Genomic DNA, 23,169 nt, shown 5'->3' on the forward strand with positions numbered 1-23,169 from the left:
TTTTTTTCTTTTTTTTTTTACAGAGACCAGGTCTCACTACATTGCCCAGGCTGGTCTTAAACTCCTAGGCTCAAGCAATCCTCCTGCATCAGCCTCCCAAAATTCTGATATCACAGGCAGGTGTCACACACCTGGCCAAGCTGTGTTTTTTCTAGAATAGACCACCGACTTCAAGTTCCTCTGTAATTATATCACTGGTCACAAACCTATGTCAATTTAAAACCCAGGACTCTCCACGTTGAGGGAAACCCTCACTCTCCTCTCTCCTTTAGCCAGTTACAAGCGGCGGTGAAGCCCTTGGTACTTACGGGATCTGCAAACCGCCAGGGGAGGGTTCCATTGGTGATCTGCCTGGCACTGGCTCTGGGAACTGCCTTCCAGCATATACCCATCTTCACACTCCAGAGTTACAACAGCTCCATACTGATACATTTTCCTTGGTTCCAGCCCCTTCTGGATTCCATCCATATCTGCTGGTGAGCTACAGTTTACCTCTGAAATTAAAGAAATCTAATTCAAGCACAGTCATATTTTGATCTTTTACCAAGAAAACAGAGATTTCCCTTAGTAGAAAGATTTACACAACCAACCTGTTTCACTCTCAGTAAGGAAAGCTGCACTGAAATAGGATAAGACAATATCCTAGACACAAACTTTTACTGTCAGCCCTCCATCTCAATAACCTCTGGGTAATTTAAGCCAGATTATATTTTTTGTTTTTTGCTTCAGTTTCTATCCAAACAGTGATGGATAATTTTAATGGCTTCTTGGAGAAATGGTGAGGGCTGAATTGGTAATATTATTACTTATTCTGAATTACTGTTTTTTTTTTCTGCTTCTAGTTTTGCTAATTCCTCATACATGTGTATGCTTTCTCATTTCTTTCATCTTTTCGGTGTAGATCTGATGGTTTATAAAGGACAGTTCTCCTGTACATGTTCTATTGCTTGCTACCATGTAAGATGTGCCTTTGCTCCTCCTTCACCTTCCACCATGATTGTGAGGCTTCCCCAGCCATGTGGAATTGTGAGTCCATTAAACCTCTTTCCTTTATAAATTACCCAGTTTCGGATATTTTTTTTTTTTTTTTTTTTTTTTTTTGCTAGTTACAGGGCTATGCACCTCCATTTATTGATATACATCAAGAGCCCCTTCAACATACAAAGAATGAAGACTATTTTGGAGGGTTCTAAACCTCAATACTTCCCAGTCAGGCCAGCATTCAACTCTAGATCTTCAAATCACTTTTTTTTTTTAATTGCTAAAATAATTCTGTGTGGTTCCTTTGTGTTTTTTGGCAGACTTTATTTTTAAAGTAATGTTAAGTTCACAGCAAAATAAAGCAGAATGTACAGAGATTTCCCATCTATTTCCTGCCCCAATACATGCATAGCCTCACTCACTATCAACAACTCATACCAGACTGGTACATTTGTTTCAATCCATAAACTTACATTGACACATCATTGTTATCCAGAGACCTTAGTTTACATTACGTCTCACTCTTGGAGCTGTACATTCTATCAGTTTTGATGAATGTATAATGACATGTATCCACCATTGTATTTTCATACAGAATAGTTTTGCTATCTTAAAAATCTTCTGCGCTCTGCCACCTATTCATCCCTCTCTCCCCACTAACTCCCAGCAACCACTGATTTTTTTTCTGACTCTATAGTTCTGCCTTTTCTAAAACATCATATAGTTGAAATCATACAATATGTAGCCTTTCAGATTGACTTCTTTCACTTAGTAATATGCATTTAAGTTTCTTCCATGTGTTTTTATGATTTGATAGCTCATTTCTTTTTAGCACTGAGTAATGCTCCCTTTACTGGATGTACTACAGTTTATTTATCCATCCATCTACTAAAGGACATCTTGGTTGCTTCCAAGTTTTAGCAATTATGAATAATTCTGCTATAGACATCACATGTAGGTTGATATTGTATCGGATATGTCTTTATTAGCAGTGTGAGAATAGACTCATACAGTGAGATCTTGGATTTGAAGCCTGGCTCTAGTACTTCCTAGATGTGTGACTTTGGGTAAGTTCCAAATCTCTCCATGCTACTGAAACCTCATCTATAAAACAGGGATAATCATGGCACCAACCTCATGTGGCTCTCATGAAGACTAAATGAAATAATGCATGTAAGGTGTTGTGCACAGTGTCTGGCATAGAGTAAAAAGTGATCAACAAATACTAGATACTAATTTACTAGTCATATTTCATAAGCACTGTTTATGATAATGAAAATGACTTTCTGAAACTTTTATAAAAATGTACCCATAATCCCACCAACGCTCAGTAAATATTCTCAAAAGATTGTTGTGCTTTTTATTGGTACTTTATCAAATACACACTTATCATAACTGTAACTACAGTGTATAAATGCAATCCATGCTTTAGTTGTTTAATTTACAGACATACTCCAAGTTTCTATGTGTAAATGCCTACATAAGTGGTCATTCACCAGATAGACTACAGCCTGATACATTTTTTATTATTTGAAATATTTAGATTAATGACTGTATTAATCTAATTAAAGCATTTAATGTAATGAGGCAATTAATGCATTTCTTTGGCTATTTTAAGTTGAAAGTACCCAACTGAATATATCTATTTGGCACAAATTTGACATAAAAATAAGAATAAAAAATAGACAAAGCACCTTTACAATGAGGGGCGGGTCGGTTCCAGGTTCCCTCATGTGTGCAAAGAAGGAGTGCCTCTCCCACCAGCAGGTAGCCTTGGTCACAGCTGTACAGGATTGACATTCCAGGGGAAAACCGAGCTATGTTTCCACCAGTATGGTTCCCGTTGGGGGTCTTAGGCGGAGGCTGACACGCTATGAAGGCTTAGACATCAATAAGAAAGGGTCTTTAACTCAGCACAGAGGACCACATAGCCTGCACTATCTCTGGGTGATAGCGATACAGGAAGGCCAGAGGCAACAAGCCAACTAACTGGTGTCCAGAAACACTCATTCATTCCACCCAGACCAGCAACACTGGACGGAGACCTGCATTTCCTACTGACAGCCAGCATAATTTGAAGAAAAGTGTTAAAAAATAAGGTAATGAAACATTAACGGATACAGTTCACAATGGTAATCCATCAGCCAACAGTTTTCTTATCTTTTCCCTTTAAATAGCAGACAGGGTTACACCTTCAAATGTCTACGAGGGCTAGGAAGTGAAGCCACCAGATCCGACAAGTCAGAGAGCCCCTGTCCTTCTAAAAGTGGCAGCCACTGCTCAGCTCAAGTTACTGGTGCCTTGCCAGGAAGCAAAGGGGGCTCTCATGTCTCACAAGCTCACTATTTATCTTAAACTGAAGATGGGTTTCACTTAAGATTACTGTGCTGGCCAAAGACAACCATTCTGTGGAGCTGAGTTCCAATTCTTAGGTCGCCAATCAGCAGCCTCTGCTGTAGATAGTCATGGACAGGAATAAGGCTGCCAAATGATAACTACAATGACAAGAAAGACAACTCAATGGATTGGAGGGCCAATTAATTCTCCAGAACACCCAAAGTTCTCTTTCTGGCTGGCAACATAGCCTTAAATATCAAATTATTAGCAATATTACTGCCAATCATTTGCCAAAAATGTATGTGCATTTTTCTTACACTAAAGTCATAAGAATAACAGTTTTGGAGACTCTATCAATTTGGAAGTTAGCCATTATCCTTTCATGTACTATTTATTGCTCAATACACTGAGAAAGGAAAGAGAAAACAAACAATCAAGTGAGAAGATAGGAAAAGGCAGATATCTTGTAAAACAATATAATTGCCTTAGCTCTTAGACGCTTTTCTTTAGGCAGAATGTCAAGTGCAGATTCAAAACCTTTTTTCTTTACTCTGTACAACATCCCAGAATTTACCTCTTCAAGTATCTTACCTTTTTTGATACAAGTTGGCACACTTGGCACCCATGTGTTATCAATATGACACCTAATCACGCGACTACCGTTCATGATGAAGCCGGGATGGCAGTCAACATACACTATGTCATTGTGGGAATATGCAGAAAGCGTTTTATTGAGCTTGTACCCGTGTTTGACTTCTGGGTTAGGGCAGCGAGTCACAGGAGGAGATTGTAAGCACTGTGGGGAAGGCCCACTCCAAGATCCACGTCCTTTAGAATCACTTCTGCACTGCAATTTTTTCTCTCCCAGGAGATAGAATCCTTGGTCACATTCATAAGAGACTTCATTTCCATATAGAAAGTTTTCTGCCATCATGCCTGTGTGCTTCCCATTGACAATCATTGGTGGAGGGTGACAGTGAATAACTGCGGAAGAGATTTAGGGAATTCTGCCTCAGCTAGTACCTCAAGGTGAGCGGTCTTCATTCAGGTACAAATGACAACATGCAACTGCATATATTTCACATAACAAAAAATAATTTAAATTTTGGAATATGGATTATGCTTTTTTAAAAAACAACTTTATTAAATGTGATTATATGAGTACTATATACTCCATAAACATTCAGAAAATAAAGTGTAAAGGAAGAAAGAAATACAGCTATGTTCCCATGACCTAGGAATATGGGCTATATATTTTGTTATTAGCAAAATTAGCAGATGCATGGAAAATACTTTCTACTTGACAATGTTTCTCAGTGTCCATGCTGAACCACACCATAAGATTTTTCATACCTAACCTCCAATGAGGGAGATCCCTAAGACTGCCGAAGCAGTGGTAGACTAGTTCTTCAGCAACCTGCCCTCTCTAGTCCTCCATTACCATGGTCAGGCTTTTATTTTTTCTAACTTACCTTTACAAAGTGGAATCTTTTTGAACCAAATTCCATTTTCAGCATCTTGACATTTGTGATAAGTATGTCCAGTCAACCGGTACCTACAGAGAGACAGATTATAATGCATTTCCTGTTCCCAATATCACATCTCTTCAAACCATATGCACAAAGGGATTTCTAAATAAGAACTTTGGCAGAGAGGAGTTGAAATTCTTGGTCCTCCAAGTAAAAAATAATAATAAACTACTTTTGAGTTAAGCAAAGCCCTTTCCATGTCAAGAGAGAACTGAAGAGTCACAGTTGCTAGTTAGGCCATTGGAACCTCATATTCTCCATGCATGTGACAATGAGGAGCCTCTAAAGGATTCCACCAAGACAAGTTGAAGGTCGAGTTAATCCACAAAACGAGGTGGAGACCTTTTCTCAGAATAGACCATTTCATACTCACCCATCTTGGCAGGATGTATTAACTAGCTCCACACGTGAACCAACTGGAAGTTCTTGAAGATCCTCTCTCACAGGCTGGCATGTTTCTGGAGAAGCAAGGATGGAATTACAGTATTTATAGATGTCTCATATCAAAGAGAAGGACAACTCTGGAACTGAAAGTACCTTCACACCGCGGGGCAGAAGGACTCCAATTTCCTGAAGGCATACAGTGAATGGATTTGTTTCCCACAAGCAAGTAGCCAGGGTCACAAGTGTAGTCTACAGTCATCCCAGAGACAAAGAAGACCGTATTTCCACCTGTATGCTGACCATGGTGGAGCCCAGGAGGTGGCTGGCAGCCTGAAGAGAAAAACTCCCTACATAAATACCAACACAGAGGAATTTCTACTGAAGAACACTAAGTGTACAACATTGGACAGACAATCTGAAATCTGCTGCCAAAGATCATGAAGCTCAAATTCACCACTGAATGCGGTTTGCTCTTTAAAAAGGCTCTCTCATTATCTACCCTGAATAGATCCCAGATCCAAGGGAGCATTCGCATGAACACACACACCACAGAGAACATCTATTACAGGATGGAAGAAATGGAAAGTAATCTGTGCCCCTCTTGCCTCTTTCCATGATGCGGTTTTGGGTGTGCAATAATAAACAAGAATAATGAAGTAAATCTCTCCTTTTCTTTCCCCTTATTGGGTTTTTACCTTTTTCACAAACTGGTATTTCAGGATCCCAGGTGTTATTAGCTTTGCAACGAATCTGACTACTGCCCTTCAAAGTAAATCCATTAAAACACTTGAATGTCACAGTGTCATTGTAGAAATATGGGGCTTCCTTGCCAGATATCTTGTATCCATTTGCAACATGGACACGTGAGCACTGGACAGCAAGGAGGGAAAGTTCACATAGGGGAGCAGGGCCACTCCAGGTGCCTCTTTCTTGATCATTGCTTGTACAACGGATGGTGCTCTCTCCAATGAGGCTGAATTCCACTTCTCCTTCTGGCCCGGAGTTACATGTGTAAGTGACCGTGGTTCCGTATGGAAAATCTTCTAAGGAACTCCCAGTGTGTGCTCCATTGTAGATAACAGGGGGTGGTGGGCAGGTGATTTCTAGAGAGATGAAAAGATACTGTAGAATTGAGTTCCTGTATTAGACACCAAAGAACAGAAATGATGCTGGCTATGAATCTATTGTTTCCTGGATGGTATGGGTACATTTTCATGAGGTGAGTTATGTGAAAGCTCATTAAGTATGTAACATTCAATTTAGACACATTTCATAGGAAAGAAAATCTTTATTAAAAGTGAATGTGGTTGATTAATATCACATTATGAGTTTAGGCCCAATAGTAAATTGCTAATTAAAAGAAGAATTCTTCTTAACTAGGCAATAGGAGAATAAAAGACACAAGGGAATAGAATTATGCTTTCTTGAGTACTCTCTTTGGGCTGAGGTGATATGATAGTCTCTTTCTTTCTTTCTCTCTCTCTCTTTCTCTCTTTCTCTCTTTCTCTCTTTCTCTCTTTCTCTCTTTCTCTCTTTCTTTCTTTCTTTCTTTCTTTCTTTCTTTCTTTTTTTGAGACAAAGTCTCACTCTGTCACCCAGGCTGGAGTGCAGTGGCGCGATCTTGGCTCACTGCAAGCTCCGCCTCCCGGGTTCGTGCCATTCTCCTGCCTCAGCCTCCCGAGTAGCTGGGACTACAAGTGTGCGCCACCATGCCCAGCTAGCTTTTTGTATTTTAGTAGAGACACGGTTTCACCATGTTAGCCAGGATGGTCTCGATCTCCTGACCTTGTGATCCGGCTGCCTTGGCCTCTCCAAAGTGCTGAAATTACAGGCATGAGCCACCGTGCGCAGCTGATATGATAATTTATATGGTTAGCTGAGAAAACTTATTGTTAAATGAGCACCTACTTTGTGATAGGCAGTTTCCTCATTTAGAAAGTAGTAATAGTACAATTTAATTTGAATAATTTGAAGTCTGTAGTCTTTTTAAAATTTTATTTTTATTTTAATTTATTTTATTTTATTTTTTGATGGAGTCTCGTTCTGTTGCCTAGGCTGGAGTGCAGTGGTGTGATCTCGGCTCACTGCAGGCTCCGCCTCCCGGGTTCAAGTCATTCTCCTGCTTCAGCCTCCCGAGTAGCTAGGACCACAGGCACATGCCACTATTCCTAGCTAGTTTTTTGTATTTTTAGTACACACAGGGTTTCACCATGTTAGCCAGGATGGTCTCAATCTCCTGACCTCGTGATCTTCCCCACCTTGGCCTCCCAAAGTGCTGGGATTACAGGTGTGAGCTACCACACCGGGTCCTTTTTACTTTTTATTTACATTCACTGGACTTCCTAGTCTGTAGTCTTATGCAGATTTTACAGAAGAAAGGCTAGAGTTTCAGAGGAGTTGTACAATTGGTTCAAGGTCTCACACTAGTAAGCAGTAGAGACAGAATGTGAATTCAGATCTGACACCAATCCTTTACTCTCTACACTAAACTGTGTATACCCAAATTAAGATGGTGGCTCATATACTCACTGCTATCATTATTCCCATAATCATAAATCACAAAATAGAATCAATAACCAAGTACATTTAAGTTATTGGTGAAGAAAAAGGTAGTAAAAGAAAGACATGGCAAAACTGCAACCATAACTATTGGCAAAATTAATAGAACATAATCTAATACTCTAATTCCCCTAACATGCCCCAGAACAAAAATCTCCCAGGAAATGCATAGATCTCACATTATTTCAGCTCCTGTATCATTTTTGCTACTCACCTTTACAAAGACGAATCTCCATAAACCAAGGAGTTGTGCCTTGACACTCCTGATAAACACTCCCACTTAACTTGTACCTAGAGACAGAGTCACGTATGTCATTTTGCCATCAGGTGACCACTAAGTTAAGCAAGAGTCATGGGCTCCCAAGCAGACTCACTACTTTTAGGCCAAGGAGCAATAACACCAAAAATGTAGCCAACATCAGCACCAACCTCTCATTGCACAGGCGTAACTTCCATGCACGGAAAAATAGTATGATAGACACTTCCATAACCACGTGACAGGCAAGCACCTGAGACAAACTCTTATATGGAGCTTGCAGGGTGTACTGACACAAACTCTTACACAGAGCCTGCAGTGTGTGCTGACACATCAGACTTGAGTCAGGCTGAGTCAACCTTCACTCACCCTTCTTCACAAGAAGAATTAACATCTGGTCTAATAAATTGGTGCTGAGGTTTTGTCAAGAGTTGCTTTTCTGTAGCTTCACACACTGCCACTAAGAAAAGAGACTAGGATGAGAATTTAATTCAAGGTAATCTTAAAGTGAACAAAACGTCTACATTTGAGGTCTGGCACCTTTGCACTGGGGTACAGGGGGTGTCCATATCCCCTCAGAGGTACACTGTATGGATTCTTCTCCCACCAGCACATAGCCAGGGTTACAGCTATATTTTATAGATGTTCCAGGGGCAAAGCGGACCATGTGTCTATCTTCTTTTTGCCCATTGAGGATGTTAGGAGGGGCCTGGCATTCTAAATGAAAGGACAAAAACAAAACATAACTGCTTAAGTAAACAACCACAGGAAGAAACTGAGCCAAAGAAATTGACATTCATGCTACAATTCCACTCTGGTGGCCGCTGTATGATACAGAACATATGTTGCAGACCAGCTTTGGGCAATTTTAGGTCACCATTTCCCAATCTTTTGTTGTTGTTGTTGTTGTTTTCTGCACTTAGGCTGCTGCAGATGTTGTTCAGTTTCCACTGGGTGCTGCAACTCCTCTCCTGTCTCTTCCCTTCATAAGGAATCACCTTGTATGTTTTTATGGGAGATTCTGATATATCCCTAGGAATGAGGGCTTGAGTGACTTCTCTTTTAAGAAGTCACTATTAAGACAAACAAGCATTTTTCTCCTCGTTTTTTCCCCTATAGATATGGGAAACTTAGTGATTCCTAACATTTATTTTCCCAAGCATATTCCCATAAAATAAAACAATGGTGGGGGCTGGTGATAAGAATGCCCTCTACAAAATTTATATTGATTACATTTAGTAGATTTGAGGGGAATATAAACTGGACAAGGCCCTACTTAAAGCCCATAACCCCTTCTTCTAATTTTTCAAGAAAACAAATCAGAAGCACCTTTTCTGAGTACCGGAACACTCACCCTTTTCACAGACTGGTGCAGATGGCTCCCACGTGCCTTGGGCATTGCATCGGATTTGCTTGCTGCCCTTCAAAGTGAAGCCAAACATGCAAGCAAATATCACAGTGTCGTTATAGGTATATCGATCTTTCTGTGCAGATACTATTCGGCCTCTTAGGATCTGGGGATGTGGACACTGAACCGCAGAAGTAGAAAGTTCACAGCGTGGGGCAGGGCCACTCCAGGTCCCAGTCTTCTGACTATCAACTGTACAACGGAGAGTGTTCTCTCCAATAAGGATGAAGTTCACTCCTTCCTCTGGGTCCGGGTCACAAGTGTAAGTGACTATGCTTCCATATGAGACATTTGCTAGTGAGTTGCCTGTATGTCTTCCATTGAGAATAGGGGGAGGTGGTGGGCAAAAAATTTCTAGGGAAATTGCAGAAAGAAATGACAAGATCATAGATGTACTGAAAACAAAGAATGCCCCAGATGTTCCTTGATACCACTATCCTAGGACAGTGATATCTGAATCTATAATGAATCAATTAAGGCAGCTAAAGCAACATAGTTTAGAAGTATGATTCTCAAGCTTCATTCCTGAGTATATGTACTCTACTGATCCTTTGATTTCTTTTACCAGATACACAATTTTCTTTACGTACATGGTCTGGCTACCTACTTAGAAGGTCTACATAGCTTTCAGAGGAGGGAAAGCCTAGGAACCCTATTTTACTTGAGGAAACAAAATATAAGGATGCTTTGGTGAAGACCATATCCTTAAAGATCTCTAGGAGTTCTGTGTTCTGTAAGAGTCCGTAAGGCAATGACTGAACCAAAAACTTTAGTTAAGCTGAGAATGCAGTGCTGTCAGACCATTGTTGCCTAGCCTACCTTTACATACTGGCATTTTGGTCCAAGCAACTCCCTGTCCAGCAATTACACACCGACTAGAAGATGGGCCTTGCAGTTGATACCTGGAGACAGAAGGTTGTCATTCAGAACTATTACGCAGTTTGTGCTGAAGAACAGCAGCCTCTACTTACAGTTCAAGACAAGTTCATTCAATCGGTGTGCACCTGTTCCTTTTATCAGCATTACCTCTCACAACCCTACCTCAGGCTGCCCAGAAATCCTCACAGGGGAGCCTTCTGCAGGTTTCACAGTCCACACCACACACACACAAGCCAAATGAATTAAATCTCATAAATAATCCTAACACTCACCCTTCATCACAGAAAAAGTTTGCAGTTACACCAACTTGGAGAATTGGAGGCTCCTTTACCTTCCCATTGGGAAATCGTCCTAGAGGTTTACAGCGTGCCTCTAAAAAACAAACCAAAGATGAGAAATGTGTGGCAAATAACAGAACAGCCCAGATTCTTAAAATAGATTGTAAATTTAGGGTACCTTCACATGTGGGGGGGACAGCACTCCATTTTCCCGAAGACAAACAGTTAATGATCTTTTCTCCAACAAGCAAGTAACCAGATTCACAGCTGTAAGTCACAGATAATCCTGGAGCAATGGAGCGGACATTCTCGCTTGTGTGATGTCCATTGTGGATCATAGGAAGTGCTGGACACTCCAGAGGGAAAACTTTGCACACACATACCAGGAAAAAAAAGCCATCAGATGATGCATCCTTCACAATCTAGAATCAAGGGGATCCAATCTTTTGGCTTCCCTGGGCCACATTGGAAGAAGAAAAATTGTCTTGGGCCACACATAATATACACTAACACATTATAATGATAGCTGATGAGATAAAAAAAATTGCAAAAAAAATCTCATAATGGTTTAAGAAAGTTTATGAATTTCTGTTGGGCCATATTCAAAGCCATCCTGGGCCACATGCTGTCCACAGGTAGCAAGTTGGACAAGCTTGATCTAGATGCTGACTTAGGATACAGATCTAAATAAATAACACATGATCTATGGTAGCCAGTTGTTATTAACTTTCGACCTAGTCTTTTAAAGATCAAACAGGTGTGGTTTAAGTGTATCCATCTTATGCCATAAATAGCCATGAATAGTACATTATTTTTCATTTTTAGTTACACTATGCAAATTACATTTGCCTTGTGAAAATTTCAATTACCAAAATGTCAGCTTTCACCTATATTCTCACCCTATCCTTAAGCTTATTCTCTGTTCCAAAAGTAGCATGCTATCATTTCAAGGGCTATCCTGGTAGATATTAGTAATATAGTTTATTGGGATCCTATGCATGATACATATATAGTGTGTGTTTATAACTAATACATATTCTATGCCTTGCTTTCTCTGCTTAGCAACATGTACACAATATCCTTCCATGTCCATACATATATGTCTGTCTAAATCGTTACAAAGGCTTAATTGTTTTCAACAGTCATTAAGCTTTCTGACTATCATAAGATCTCCTTTCTCCAACGCTATCTATTTATCAATAGATCAATAAATACAATCCCATTTTATACTAATTTAATAGTTTTGTCAGCTCTTTAATCTGCTTAAAATTTGTCAACATTGTTCTTTATTAAGAAAATAAATACCTAATTTGATAGTATAATTTTTGTTAAATATTGCCAATTCTTGTAATTGTGAAATTCAAATTCAGATTTATATTTCAGCAGCAACATAAACCAAACCAAAAGAAAAGGAATAAAGAATTTACAGTAGGTCCCTATTTTCAAAGGCACTTATTTGAAATGTGATGGCTCAGAAGATGACTTGGGGAAATAGTGGATAGCTTCAAAACATGTTTACAGAGACTACAGAGAGAAGGATATCACCTGTGCCAGACTGAATTAGCAGATACTTATACATTAATTTCAAGTCCATTGGGTGTATTTTTGCTATAAGATCCCACCTTTCTTCTCATTTTAACAGTAACACAGATATACAGTTGAAAATCACCCCATTCCTACAACCCCAACAAACTCAGGCCCCATCCTTGCAAAACTTACCCTACTCAATTATTAGGTATGTTTAATTACATTTTTCCATTGTACTTTAAACTCCTTTGCTCAACTGATGTTTTTTGAATGAGCAGTTATAGTCCTCCATGAAGAAAAATGAAGAAGCCATAACTTTCACCTTTTCCCTTGTTTCCTTCTTATACCCCCATCATTACATGTTCACACTGTTTATCCTTCAGGAGGGTACAAAGTGTGGTCTGCACAGAAAGGCAAGACCCCAACCTCCCAACCCAGCTTTCTTTTCATACTCACCACTTTCACAGGTTGGTAGTCGTGTCGGCCCCCACCTACTATTTGCTTGACACCAAACAGACTTGTTTCCGTTCATGGAGAAGTTGGTTTTACAGGCAAATGTCACAAAATCACCATGTATGTAGGGTGGTACAGAGCCTCTAGTTTTGTATCCTCCTGGTACTATGGGCTCAGGGCAAGTAGAATATTTATTGAAATATTCACATTTAGGAGCAGGTTTATCCCAGATTCCAACCACTTGGTCTTTAGTTATGCAAAGTGTATTTTTTTCTCCAATGAGGCGGAAGCCAGTTGAACACGTGTACCTTACCACAGTACCAAGAGCGATGGGGGTAGAATGATGACTAATCCGGCCATTTAGGATAGGAGGAGGAGAGCCACAAGAAATTCCTGAAAAGTAGAAAAGGAACTTGGTAGGCATACTGATCATGGTGATAAAATATTCAAATGTAGGTAAAATATCCAAATATATATCACATAACCTTTTCAGAAACAGACTTAAAAATACATATAGTTTATTTCTTCCCTGCTTACTCCCAAGCTCCTAAATTCTTACCTTTTTCTTGATCCTCAGCAAACAGATCAATATTAATCATCCTGATCAAACAACAATAATGAAAAGAATGTATCCAAAAGTTCTGAGTCTAATCAATTTTAATAATGAAATAAAAGGCAAATTTAGCACATGAAAATAACATATTAGTGGCACGTTAGTTACACGTGGGAAGGTACCATGGATTAGGGAAATTTGAGCTCAGCAGACCTAGTTTCAAATCCCCACAGTCATTCAATAGCTGTGTGACCTCAAGCAAGTCTTACCCTCTCTAAGCTTCAGTTTCTTAGTCTATAGTATAATGCAAACTACTTCATAAGTTGTAGTGAGAATCCAGTGCTAAACGTACATGAACAGAGAAAGTACAATACCTGGAACATACTAATTATTCAATGGCTGTTTCAAACACACAACTGGGGGTACAGGCTGTGATTACCACATTTGGTCCTGCTGCTGAAGATACTTGAGCCTCACTACAGGTGATTTGTCATGACTTGATGCTGGAACACTTTGAAAAAGCCACAGGAAGTGAACAGAGGTTTTGAATAATGGCCTCATATTCTTCATTTACTTGTCCTAACAACCATGAAGGATATTGTTTACAGTTACTTTGTTATGCACACCTTTTCTGAGGCAGTCTCAGAATAAAGGGAAAATTGCCAACCTCTAGAACTTTCAGTTAACTTTCTTTTGGCTCCAAGAGGAGGTCTTGAGTGAGAACTGGCATAAGAAGATATAGCCAAACTGTTTCATCACATCAGTGCTATACTTGGTTTCAGTAAGGGTAACTTTTGAGAACTGTTATTTTTATATATATAGAATCTGCAATATAATATGTACTCAACTGAATCAATTTAACATATTTGGTCTGCATTCCAGAAGACAGAGAAGAGTGGCATATATATGTTCAAAGCACACATATGGATAAGATGTGATAATTGATATATGGGTGGGAACACACCAAACATCAAAAGGCAAGATCCATACTTGGTTGTTTTGTTTTCCACTCCCCAGACAGAAATTTTTTATTCCAGGGTGTTGTCATTCCTTCTGGGACACACTGACTAGAAGATTTGCCATTTAACTGGAACATTACACAATAAAGGGTAACAAGTCATCACTAGAACAAACCAATTCTCAGTCAAATTAGTCACTTCTCTCAAGTTGATGGTATTAATGGGATCTATATTTTAAGATTTTGACTTCAGGGAAAAGTCCAAGATTATTTGTGATCGACCCAACTACATGATAACTTCAGACTAGGTAAAACATATAGAAAATAAAATCTTAAAAATCGTATTCCTTTTAACATTCTTCCTCCCCTCTTTTGCATCCAAATATCAAGATTCTTGTGACCATCTAGAAAAAAATAGTCTCCTTTTCTAGTGAAGAAAACATCAAACATCTTGATCCTCAAGTTTACTCCAGAGAGTCCTTCTTATTGAACCCAGGATCATCTATTCATTCTCCACATTTGGAGCCCTCACTTCTAATCCAAAGCTTTGCTCTTTCAACTGCTGAAAGGACAATTCCCAGCTTTGGCTGGCCATGCGTAATACATACATTTGGAGAAACTAAAGAGGGCTTGGTGAATGACAGAGCTTTTAGTCATAAAGGACAAAGAAAAGAGAGAAAAGTCAGAAAAAAAAACTGTCTTTAGAGATCACACTTCACAATGTTTAACGATGGGTTCTAGGTCTCAGTTCAGGCCCCATCACCTCACACTCACCTCTCATCACAAAGGAAACCTCTGTCCCATGTTAAAGATTAAGAGTAGGAGCTACATAACCATTAAGAAGTTGGTTTGGAGTGGCATCCCATGATTTCACTTGGAAAAAAGAGACAAGGTTGATACATACGCAGGGAACCATTGAGTTTTCCTTAGATGGAGTAGAACTTTGGGCACCTGCACATTTTAGTGCTACATGGTTCCAAGTTTCCAAGGACATACACTGCACAGAGTTAGTTCCAATGAGAGTGTAGCCAGGCTTATATCTGTAGGACACTTCCTTATCTCTTTTGTTATAATTATCATGGTAGATATGTGGAGGTGGTAGATTCCCTGAGAAAAGAGTAAGACATTCTTCTCTGCAGCATAGAGAAGCTCTTTCTAAAATAAGAGCAATCTTCTCTACCACCAGCTTGGGGTTAGTAGGCATGGGATGAAGGTGTTTACATAAGCTGTCCTAAAGGTAAGGCAGAGAGTCCTTTGGGTGACATAGAGCAGAGCTGACATGCATTATTTTTTTTCAGAAATGATGAACTTTATAACTGTTTTCTTTATCTTGATTTATGACAGGAAACATTACCCTACTCATCATTTTCCATTTCACTCAGTTCAAAGGGTCTGAGCCATTCTCTCACCAATATTGTAGCCAGTGAAACCAAACTTTTGCAACACATTTTCACCACCAAAATCTACCTCTTCCTTCCTGCTCCAAAAACAAGGCTCATGAGGTTTCTGAGCTTTGTGGACAAAGCTTTCAATGTTGCCAGGTTTTCAGAGAGTCAGACACTTCCCAGTAAAAGAAGAGGAGAAGGGGAGTGTGGAGGGTGCAGACTCAACCTGACGAATAGCTTTCTTTCTTAAAGGCTTCATTTTTCAGTATGAAAATGTATAATGTCCACAGTATTTTTTTTTATTTTTAATTTTGTGCCTGCGATACAGCCTCAGGATGTCCTGAGACATGTGCCCATCTACAGTATTTTGAGTCAAATTCTGATCTCAGCCATTTCCCCCATTGGTGTGGCCAATGGGATTGAGAGTTCAGCCAATGGAATTGAGAGTTCATCTTATCTTCATTTGAATAAAATCTAGTCATATATACACACACACACACACACACACACACACACACACACACAAAATCTCTAATCATTGACTTTGGTGCTATCTGCTTTTTTAAAAAGCATCTTTTAATTTCCCCTACAATAACACAGATCTAGCACTGCCCCAAAATACAAAAGAGAAAGAAGTCCTACATCTGAAACATTTAGATACTACTTTCAAAGTTTACTTTTAAACTCTTTAACTAGGCCAGGTGTGGTGGTTCACGTCTGTAATTCCAGTACTTTGGGAGGCTGAGGCAGGCGGATCATCTGAGGTCAGGAGTTCAAGACCAGTCTGGCCAACATGGTGAAACCCCATCTCTACAAAAATACAAAATTTAGTCAGGCATGATAGCGGGTGCCTGTAATCCCAGCTACTCGGGAGGCTGAGACAGGAGAATCACTTGAACCCAGGAGGTGGAGTTTGCACTGAGCCAAGATCATACCATTGCACTCCAGCCTGGGCAACTGAGCGAGACTCCATCTCAAAAAACAAAAACAGAAACAAAAAACAAACAACAACAATAAAAACCTCTTTAACTAGAAAATGCAACCACATATACTATCTTCCTTCTGCTCTTTCCATAGGTACCATATATCTGTTTCCCAAAAAAACCTTGTTTTATTTCTAGATCCTGAAGTTTCAGCCCAACTTACCCCTGAAGCACTTTGGCAGTAGAGGATTCTGTTTGCTGTTTAGTTGACATCATATTACATTGCTGCCTTTCATGGTAAAACCAAGCTTACACTTAAATATCACTGTATCATTTTAAAAAAATGAACATAATCCAGATTCCACAACTCCATTTTCAACTTCTATAATTGAGCATTCAAGTAAGAGTAATACACTGAAGAGGAGGGTTGCTGCAGAGCTCCAGATATCAACTTTATTACCTTTGCTGGTGCAATGCATTGACTCTCAACCAAGAGGTCAAACAGCTTTTCCCTATTATATCCAATATGGCACTGATGATTTCACAGTAAACCTCTCTCCCTGCTGCTGCTGTCATTGGGGATGGCTGGGAGTGACTTACAAGGAATACCTTTTTAAGGAGTAGGTGGAGAAAGAGAGAATAGTATACTTTCTGAGAATTTTCTCTTCATTCTTGCAATCCAAACTGCAACTCAGCCCGCAATTTACCCATTTTGTTGAAATTCTGTATCCTGATCTCAAAGATGATTCTAAATAGGAAGTAGCAAGGTCAAAAGATATATGGAACTGGCTGGTAAAAACCAAAAAGCTATGAGCTGGTCACCAGTCCCCACCCCAGACCACAGACAAATTGTTATAGAAGGGACCTAGGGTAGCTTACTTTTTGCATGGAATAAAGTTGGCAGTGTGTAATCTCCTTGAATGTTTTAGATGTAAGCATTTATTCACTATGAAATAACTTATAATCAAAGGACAGTAAACAAAGGAAAGTGTGGTAGGATTGGGGGCCATGAGGAAGATGGGTAAGTCATAACTGTGTGCTTAGAGCTACTCAAACCAAGTGTAACCCTCCTGGCTACTCACTTTGGTGTGCAGATGCCCAATTTCCCTCTGGAAGGGGACAAGAGGAATTAAATAGGGTGCAATAAAGAGATTGTTTTACTTACATTCCTAAAAATGTATGTCATTATCCCAGGTTACAATATTGTCTGAGATAACACATGTAGCAGATGAGTCACTAAACACAAAGAGATGAGAAATCTCACAGTACACGTTTACCTATGTAACAAAACTGCACATCCTGCACATGTACCCCAGAACTTAAAATAAAATAAAATAAAATAAAAAAGAGATGAATGATCATCTCCCACCTAGACTTACATTTTAGAAAAGCTTCGTTCTTTCTCTACTGAAAGAATAGCAAAGAATAGAATATCATTTATGACAAGTAGGAGTGATAGATTAAGGACTCATACAATTTAAAGTCAAATGAAATTCAAGCTCCTGGGCAGTAGCACTGGAGATTTAAAATTGGAAGAGAGTAGCCAAAACTTCCTTGTCTCCTAGGAATCCTCTCTAGCTGGTAATCTTGAAGCAGTGTCTCTGGAGTAGATCAGGGAGGTGATTTCTTTTTCCTTATTTATTTTAAAAAGTATGTAGCAATTACTCAGATCTCTTTTGGAAGAGTGACGGTTTCTGGTTGGAACTGCTGTTCTGGTATCCATGTACCCTGGAAATGTCTCCTGCCAACCCACCCTTTATTACAAAAATATGTCACTGTCGACCCAAATGCAATACCCATGTGTGTAATCACAGAGTCCTAAAGGAGTTCTCTATGAATCATACATGATTTACCTACAAAAGAAAACCAAACCAACCCAAACAGAATTTCAGACTGGGATTTAGGAGACTTTTTGGAGACTTTTTATATTTTATATTAGATCTTAACCTGACTGGACTTGCTGACAGGCCTGCTTATGTTTACTCACAGAAATTCTTACATTTACAAAACTTTCCAAAGGATCAGTCAACTCTAGAACACTACTTGTTCAATGCACACAGTCTATATTTCTGTGCATGGACGCCAACTTTATTTGTGGTCAATTATAACTTATACATTTTCCACTTGTATATATATTCTGTTAATCTATGGTATCATCTCCCAAGTCTTCTGCCTTAAAAAAAACTCACATTAACCATTTCCTTTTTGTAACTCATCCTCTACTCTCTGCTCTTCATTCAATTAGTTACCAAAGTTTAGTGACTAGACTCCAGAAATCTCGCCCCAAACGAACTATTTTGTCATTGCAGCAGTCTCTCATTGGATCATTGAATGACATAATTTACTTTTCTAACTGTTCTCCCTTGGGCTGGTACATCTTCTATACCACTGCACATATTATCCTTCTAAAACACAAATGTAGTCATGCCACTCTGCACATTAAAAAATTTACTCTGACTTACCATTGTTTATAGGGAAAAAATGCATAGATTTTTTACAAGTAAGCTCCAATCCATTTAATCAACTACCATTCATCACTATGTAGCCTATACTCCAACGACACTGATTTTTTTCCAAAGACATTATGTTCTTGCACACTTATGCTTTTGCAAATGCTGTTTCCTCTGCCTGGAGGGCCTATATTTCTCTAATTCTTCTAGGTAGCATTTATGATTTATTTACCTATGACCTCATAACACTTCATAAATAAGAGAACTACATCATAGTACAACGTATATTTAAGAGTCAGTCTTTACAACTACTGTAGGAGTTTCTCAAAGGCAAAAACTATCAGATTAGCTTTTATGTAATTCCCAGTCCCCACTGTCCGGTCTAGAGCTTCATATCTAGTAGTTACTTAAAAGTATTTTTTGAATTGAATGGGATGAGGATGAGGTAATATTAACATTCTTTGTACTCTAACTTCTAACCTCACCCTAGCACAGTGTGGAGACCATAGATCAAAGTCATAAAGATCACAGGATGAATAAGTTTGGCCAGCTATCATGACTTAACCCTCACACCCAGTGCCCCTAGGAGTAAAAGGAAGCATGTAGCACCTAGGAGCCCTCTTCACTTGAGATGACATGTGAATTTACTGGTCTTTTATCTTAAACATAACACATTATCTCATCCAGATACAGCGACAGACCCAAAGATGCCTCTATTACAGGATTACTCATGTTTACAGAACTGCTGAGCATCTGACCACTTGAAGATCTCTAGGGAGGTGATAAAGAATGCCTCTTGAGGCCGGGCGCGGTGGCTCACGCCTGTAATCCCAGCACTTTGGGAGGCTGAGGCGGGCGGATCACGAGGTCAGGAGATCGAGACCATCCTGGCTAACACGGTGAAACCCTGTCTCTACTAAAATACAAAATTAGCGGGGTGTGGTGGCGGGCGCCTGTAGTCCCAGCTACATGGGAGGCTGAGGCAGAAGAATGGCGTGAACCCGGGAGGCAGAGCTTGCAGTGAGTGGAGATCGCGCCACTGCACTCCAGCCTGGGCAACAGAGCAAGACTCTGTCTCAAAAAAAAAAAAAAAAAAAAAAAAATGCCTCTTGATACACCCAAGAAAGCATTTGTATTTGCAAGACATCCCAACAGCAAACTTAAGACTGATTACTCTGAATGACTCCTGAATTTTAGGCGTGGAGCAAGGGAGAGGGAAGAGAGCGGCTGGCAGCCTAGAGACAAAAGCCACAGAAACATAAAAACCAAGAGAGGCTAAAACCTCTTCTCTGCTTCTGCCTTGTTACCAATTATCCTGAAAACTTTGATCTTTAGGATGTCAGTCTAAAATAGGGCAATATTTTGTGGAATGAAGAACGCATGCCATTGCAGCATGGGTGAATATACATAGAAATAAGCTCAGAGGTTCAGAGAATTTTTAGGGTAGACTTCAGAGATGGAGAAAGTAATTTTTCATAAAATTTCAGAAAATCCTCAGAATTGTTCTATCTCCTTCACTCTTACAAGTAAAAATTAGTAGTTTTAGTCTGTTTGCTTGTTTTTTCACAGTGAGGTCAGAGACTGGGGAAAACAGGAAAGGCACGTGGCAAGGGCCTTGAAGGATGAGTACATATGTTTTGATTTTTTTTATAAGGGTGGTAAGGGGAATGGATATTAATGTTTTCCCAGTTTCACTGGGGTATTATTTGTACGCAAAAAAACTGCACGTAACTAATGTATGCTATTTGGTGAGTTTGTGGGACAAAAAAAAAATAAAAATTTTAGATACAAACTTTCCCAGGATAGCATAAGAAACTAAAGTATATAAGCGATCTTGTAAAAGCTCAGTACACATATGATCCTGTAAAATTACTTTAATGAATTTACATAACTATCTTAGCTAATAAACCTTTAATGCCTAGAGAGGAGAAAACATGTTTATTATTCTTCATTATTTTATTCTGTTAATCTAGTAGAGTAACATGCCCCCAAAGATAACTCAGTAAATACTTTCTGATGGGAACTAGATAAAGGGATAGTCATTTCAAGACAGTTTCCTGTAACTTAAAATAACAATATTATTATTAATAATGGAATAGAAGTTATTCTAGGCACTAGGTAAGAAACTATAGCAATGATATACTTAGGGATATAGCTGGAAAAGTCATTTTTCTATGTATGAGAACAAGCTCAAGTTTCAACGCCCTAAACTGACAAGCAGAAAACAAGAAGTTAACTCTTCTTCCAGATCAGATGGTAGTCCAGGCAAAAAAAGTACACAGTTGTAAGTCCCTCCTAGAATAGCAGTGTATTTAAATATCAAATTTATAATCTCCTTCTTTTTCTTTTTTTTTTTTTTTTTTTTGAGGACGGAGTCTCGCTCTGTCGCCCAGGCTGGAGTGCAGTGTCCGATCTCAGCTCACTGCAAAGCTCCGCCTCCCGGGTTTAAGCCATTCTGCCTGCGCCTCAGCCTCCCGAGTAGCGGGACTACGCAGGCGCCCGGCCACCTCGCCCGGCTAGTTTTTTTTTTTTTGTATTTTTTAGTTAGAGATGGGGTTTCACTGTGTTAGCCAGGATGGTCTCGATCTCCTGACCTCGTGATCCCACCCATCTCGCCTCCCAAAGTGCTGGGATTACAGGCTTGAGCCACCGTGCCCGGCCTATCTCCTTCTTTTTCAAACAGTTCTGAGACAGGTACAGGTGAAAGTCAAAGCATAAACATGAACCAGCTGCCACAAGGTCACACACAAAGCTTCCAAAACACAGCCAGACCTTAGCTGTGACCCTACATTGCTACTGGAGAAGTCGCAAAGACTGGTTCTAAGAATAGGCATCATTATTGGGAGCCAGATATCACTATAGGTCCCCTTCGATTTATTTCCTCAGTTACTTTAGTTTTCTCTATTAACAACTACAAAAGTCTCCAAATGCTTACTCTGTGCAAAATAACAAAATTCTACAAGGAATATCAGGGTTTGACCTCAATGGAGACAAACTTCATGATCCTGATACTACTTGTACTAGTGACTGTAGTCAAGTGACTTAATCTGTAATTATCAAATGTAAATAAGGACAATATCAAATTATCCTCCACAAACTGGAAAACCAATTTAAATTTACAAGATTTAATCAGTGGCAGTGACCTGGATGAAGATGGAATGAAGATCTGGAAACAGCAAAAGCAGAAGGGTGCTTCATAGCATAAATTCCCACGATGAAAGGAGATACAGATCACACTTTCTGGATGGGAAAAAATGGGAAAGTCTCATTTCCAATAAGGAGACTTAAGGGCTATCTTCCTTTGGGAGCATCAATCCTCATTAGTAATGAAAGCCAAAATCCCAGGTCACAAGGCAGATCATATCGGAAAAGGGAAGGTTAATCCATGAGCCATCAAATAATACAAATTTTCTTGAAGGTCACTGAACCCTCTTTACATCTTTCTGCAGCCAGGAATAAAACTCAGAGGAGATCATGACTGGATCAAAGATCAAAGATGGTGACTTGGCATTCAGACACACATCCTTCCAACCATGTACCATGTTAAAAACAACCAGACGAAGCAGTTTCTGAGTTAAATCAACAGGGATATATTTAATTACTTGGGCCCAGGGACTTTACCAGGAATGGCTTGGAAATCCATTTGAAATGGATGAAAAACAAACATATAGGATAATAAAAATAAAATCAAAATTTTAGAAAGCAGGTAGGAGGGAAAATCATTATTGAGAATGATAATTCATATAATCAAATACCTTAATACTGGGTTTCCTGGCTATTTGATAAGCAAGTTTTGAATGATGATGTCAAAGTTGTCAGAATCAAAATAGAGTCACTAATGGAAAACAAAACAAAACAAAAAAACACCCTGACAAAGCCAGGGAAGGCCATGAAAACCTTCTCATGCTTGTATGCCTGTTAACCCAAACTATCATAAAAGACTGAAAAACCACAACCGTGCACAAAGGCCACTGCAACCCTATGAGAACATCCTTCCAGCATCTGTTTGTATAACCTCAAACTGGCATCACCCTTGTTATTGGTCTTTGTAGCCAAGGATAATTATTCTAAAACAATTATTTTTCCTTTAAAAACCTTTGTCTTCCTCTCCTTCCTTGAATATACACACAGTTCATGATCACACACATATTCCCATTGCAACGTTCTATTCCCAAACAAATATCTTTTTCTTTTAGAGAGTCTTTCTCTGTTTGTTATTTAGTTTAACAACAGTTATGCATATTAACCAAAGTTCAGTCCTATGCACAGGAGATGTATCTGTGAACATTAGAGACAAGGCTCCCACCCT

General features: G+C 39.3%; 1 protein-coding gene across 4 annotated transcripts in view; it reads right to left on the reverse strand.

Moving 5' to 3' along the window:
- The window catches only part of CR2 (complement C3d receptor 2), a 39,690-nt gene that overhangs the window by 11,917 nt on the left and 4,604 nt on the right, over positions 1–23,169 (reverse strand). For 3 of the 4 annotated variants that reach the window (XM_017880842.1, XM_017880845.1, XM_017880843.1), the window contains exons 2-16: positions 12,595–12,984; positions 10,790–10,978; positions 10,606–10,705; positions 10,274–10,356; positions 9,401–9,808; positions 8,587–8,763; positions 8,416–8,506; positions 8,005–8,081; positions 5,927–6,334; positions 5,385–5,561; positions 5,221–5,305; positions 4,791–4,873; positions 3,910–4,302; positions 2,676–2,861; positions 309–494 (exon numbers count right to left, since the gene is read on the reverse strand). In XM_017880842.1, the coding sequence (XP_017736331.1) occupies positions 309–494; positions 2,676–2,861; positions 3,910–4,302; positions 4,791–4,873; positions 5,221–5,305; positions 5,385–5,561; positions 5,927–6,334; positions 8,005–8,081; positions 8,416–8,506; positions 8,587–8,763; positions 9,401–9,808; positions 10,274–10,356; positions 10,606–10,705; positions 10,790–10,978; positions 12,595–12,984 (3,033 nt within the window). The remainder of the gene's footprint in view (positions 1–308; positions 495–2,675; positions 2,862–3,909; positions 4,303–4,790; positions 4,874–5,220; positions 5,306–5,384; positions 5,562–5,926; positions 6,335–8,004; positions 8,082–8,415; positions 8,507–8,586; positions 8,764–9,400; positions 9,809–10,273; positions 10,357–10,605; positions 10,706–10,789; positions 10,979–12,594; positions 12,985–23,169) is intronic. The other variant, XM_017880844.1, reaches the window with a different exon arrangement.

The sequence above is a fragment of the Rhinopithecus bieti genome, unplaced genomic scaffold, assembly GCF_001698545.2.
Source record: "Rhinopithecus bieti isolate Rb0 unplaced genomic scaffold, ASM169854v2 scaffold_12049, whole genome shotgun sequence".
Taxonomy (NCBI): domain Eukaryota; kingdom Metazoa; phylum Chordata; class Mammalia; order Primates; family Cercopithecidae; genus Rhinopithecus; species Rhinopithecus bieti.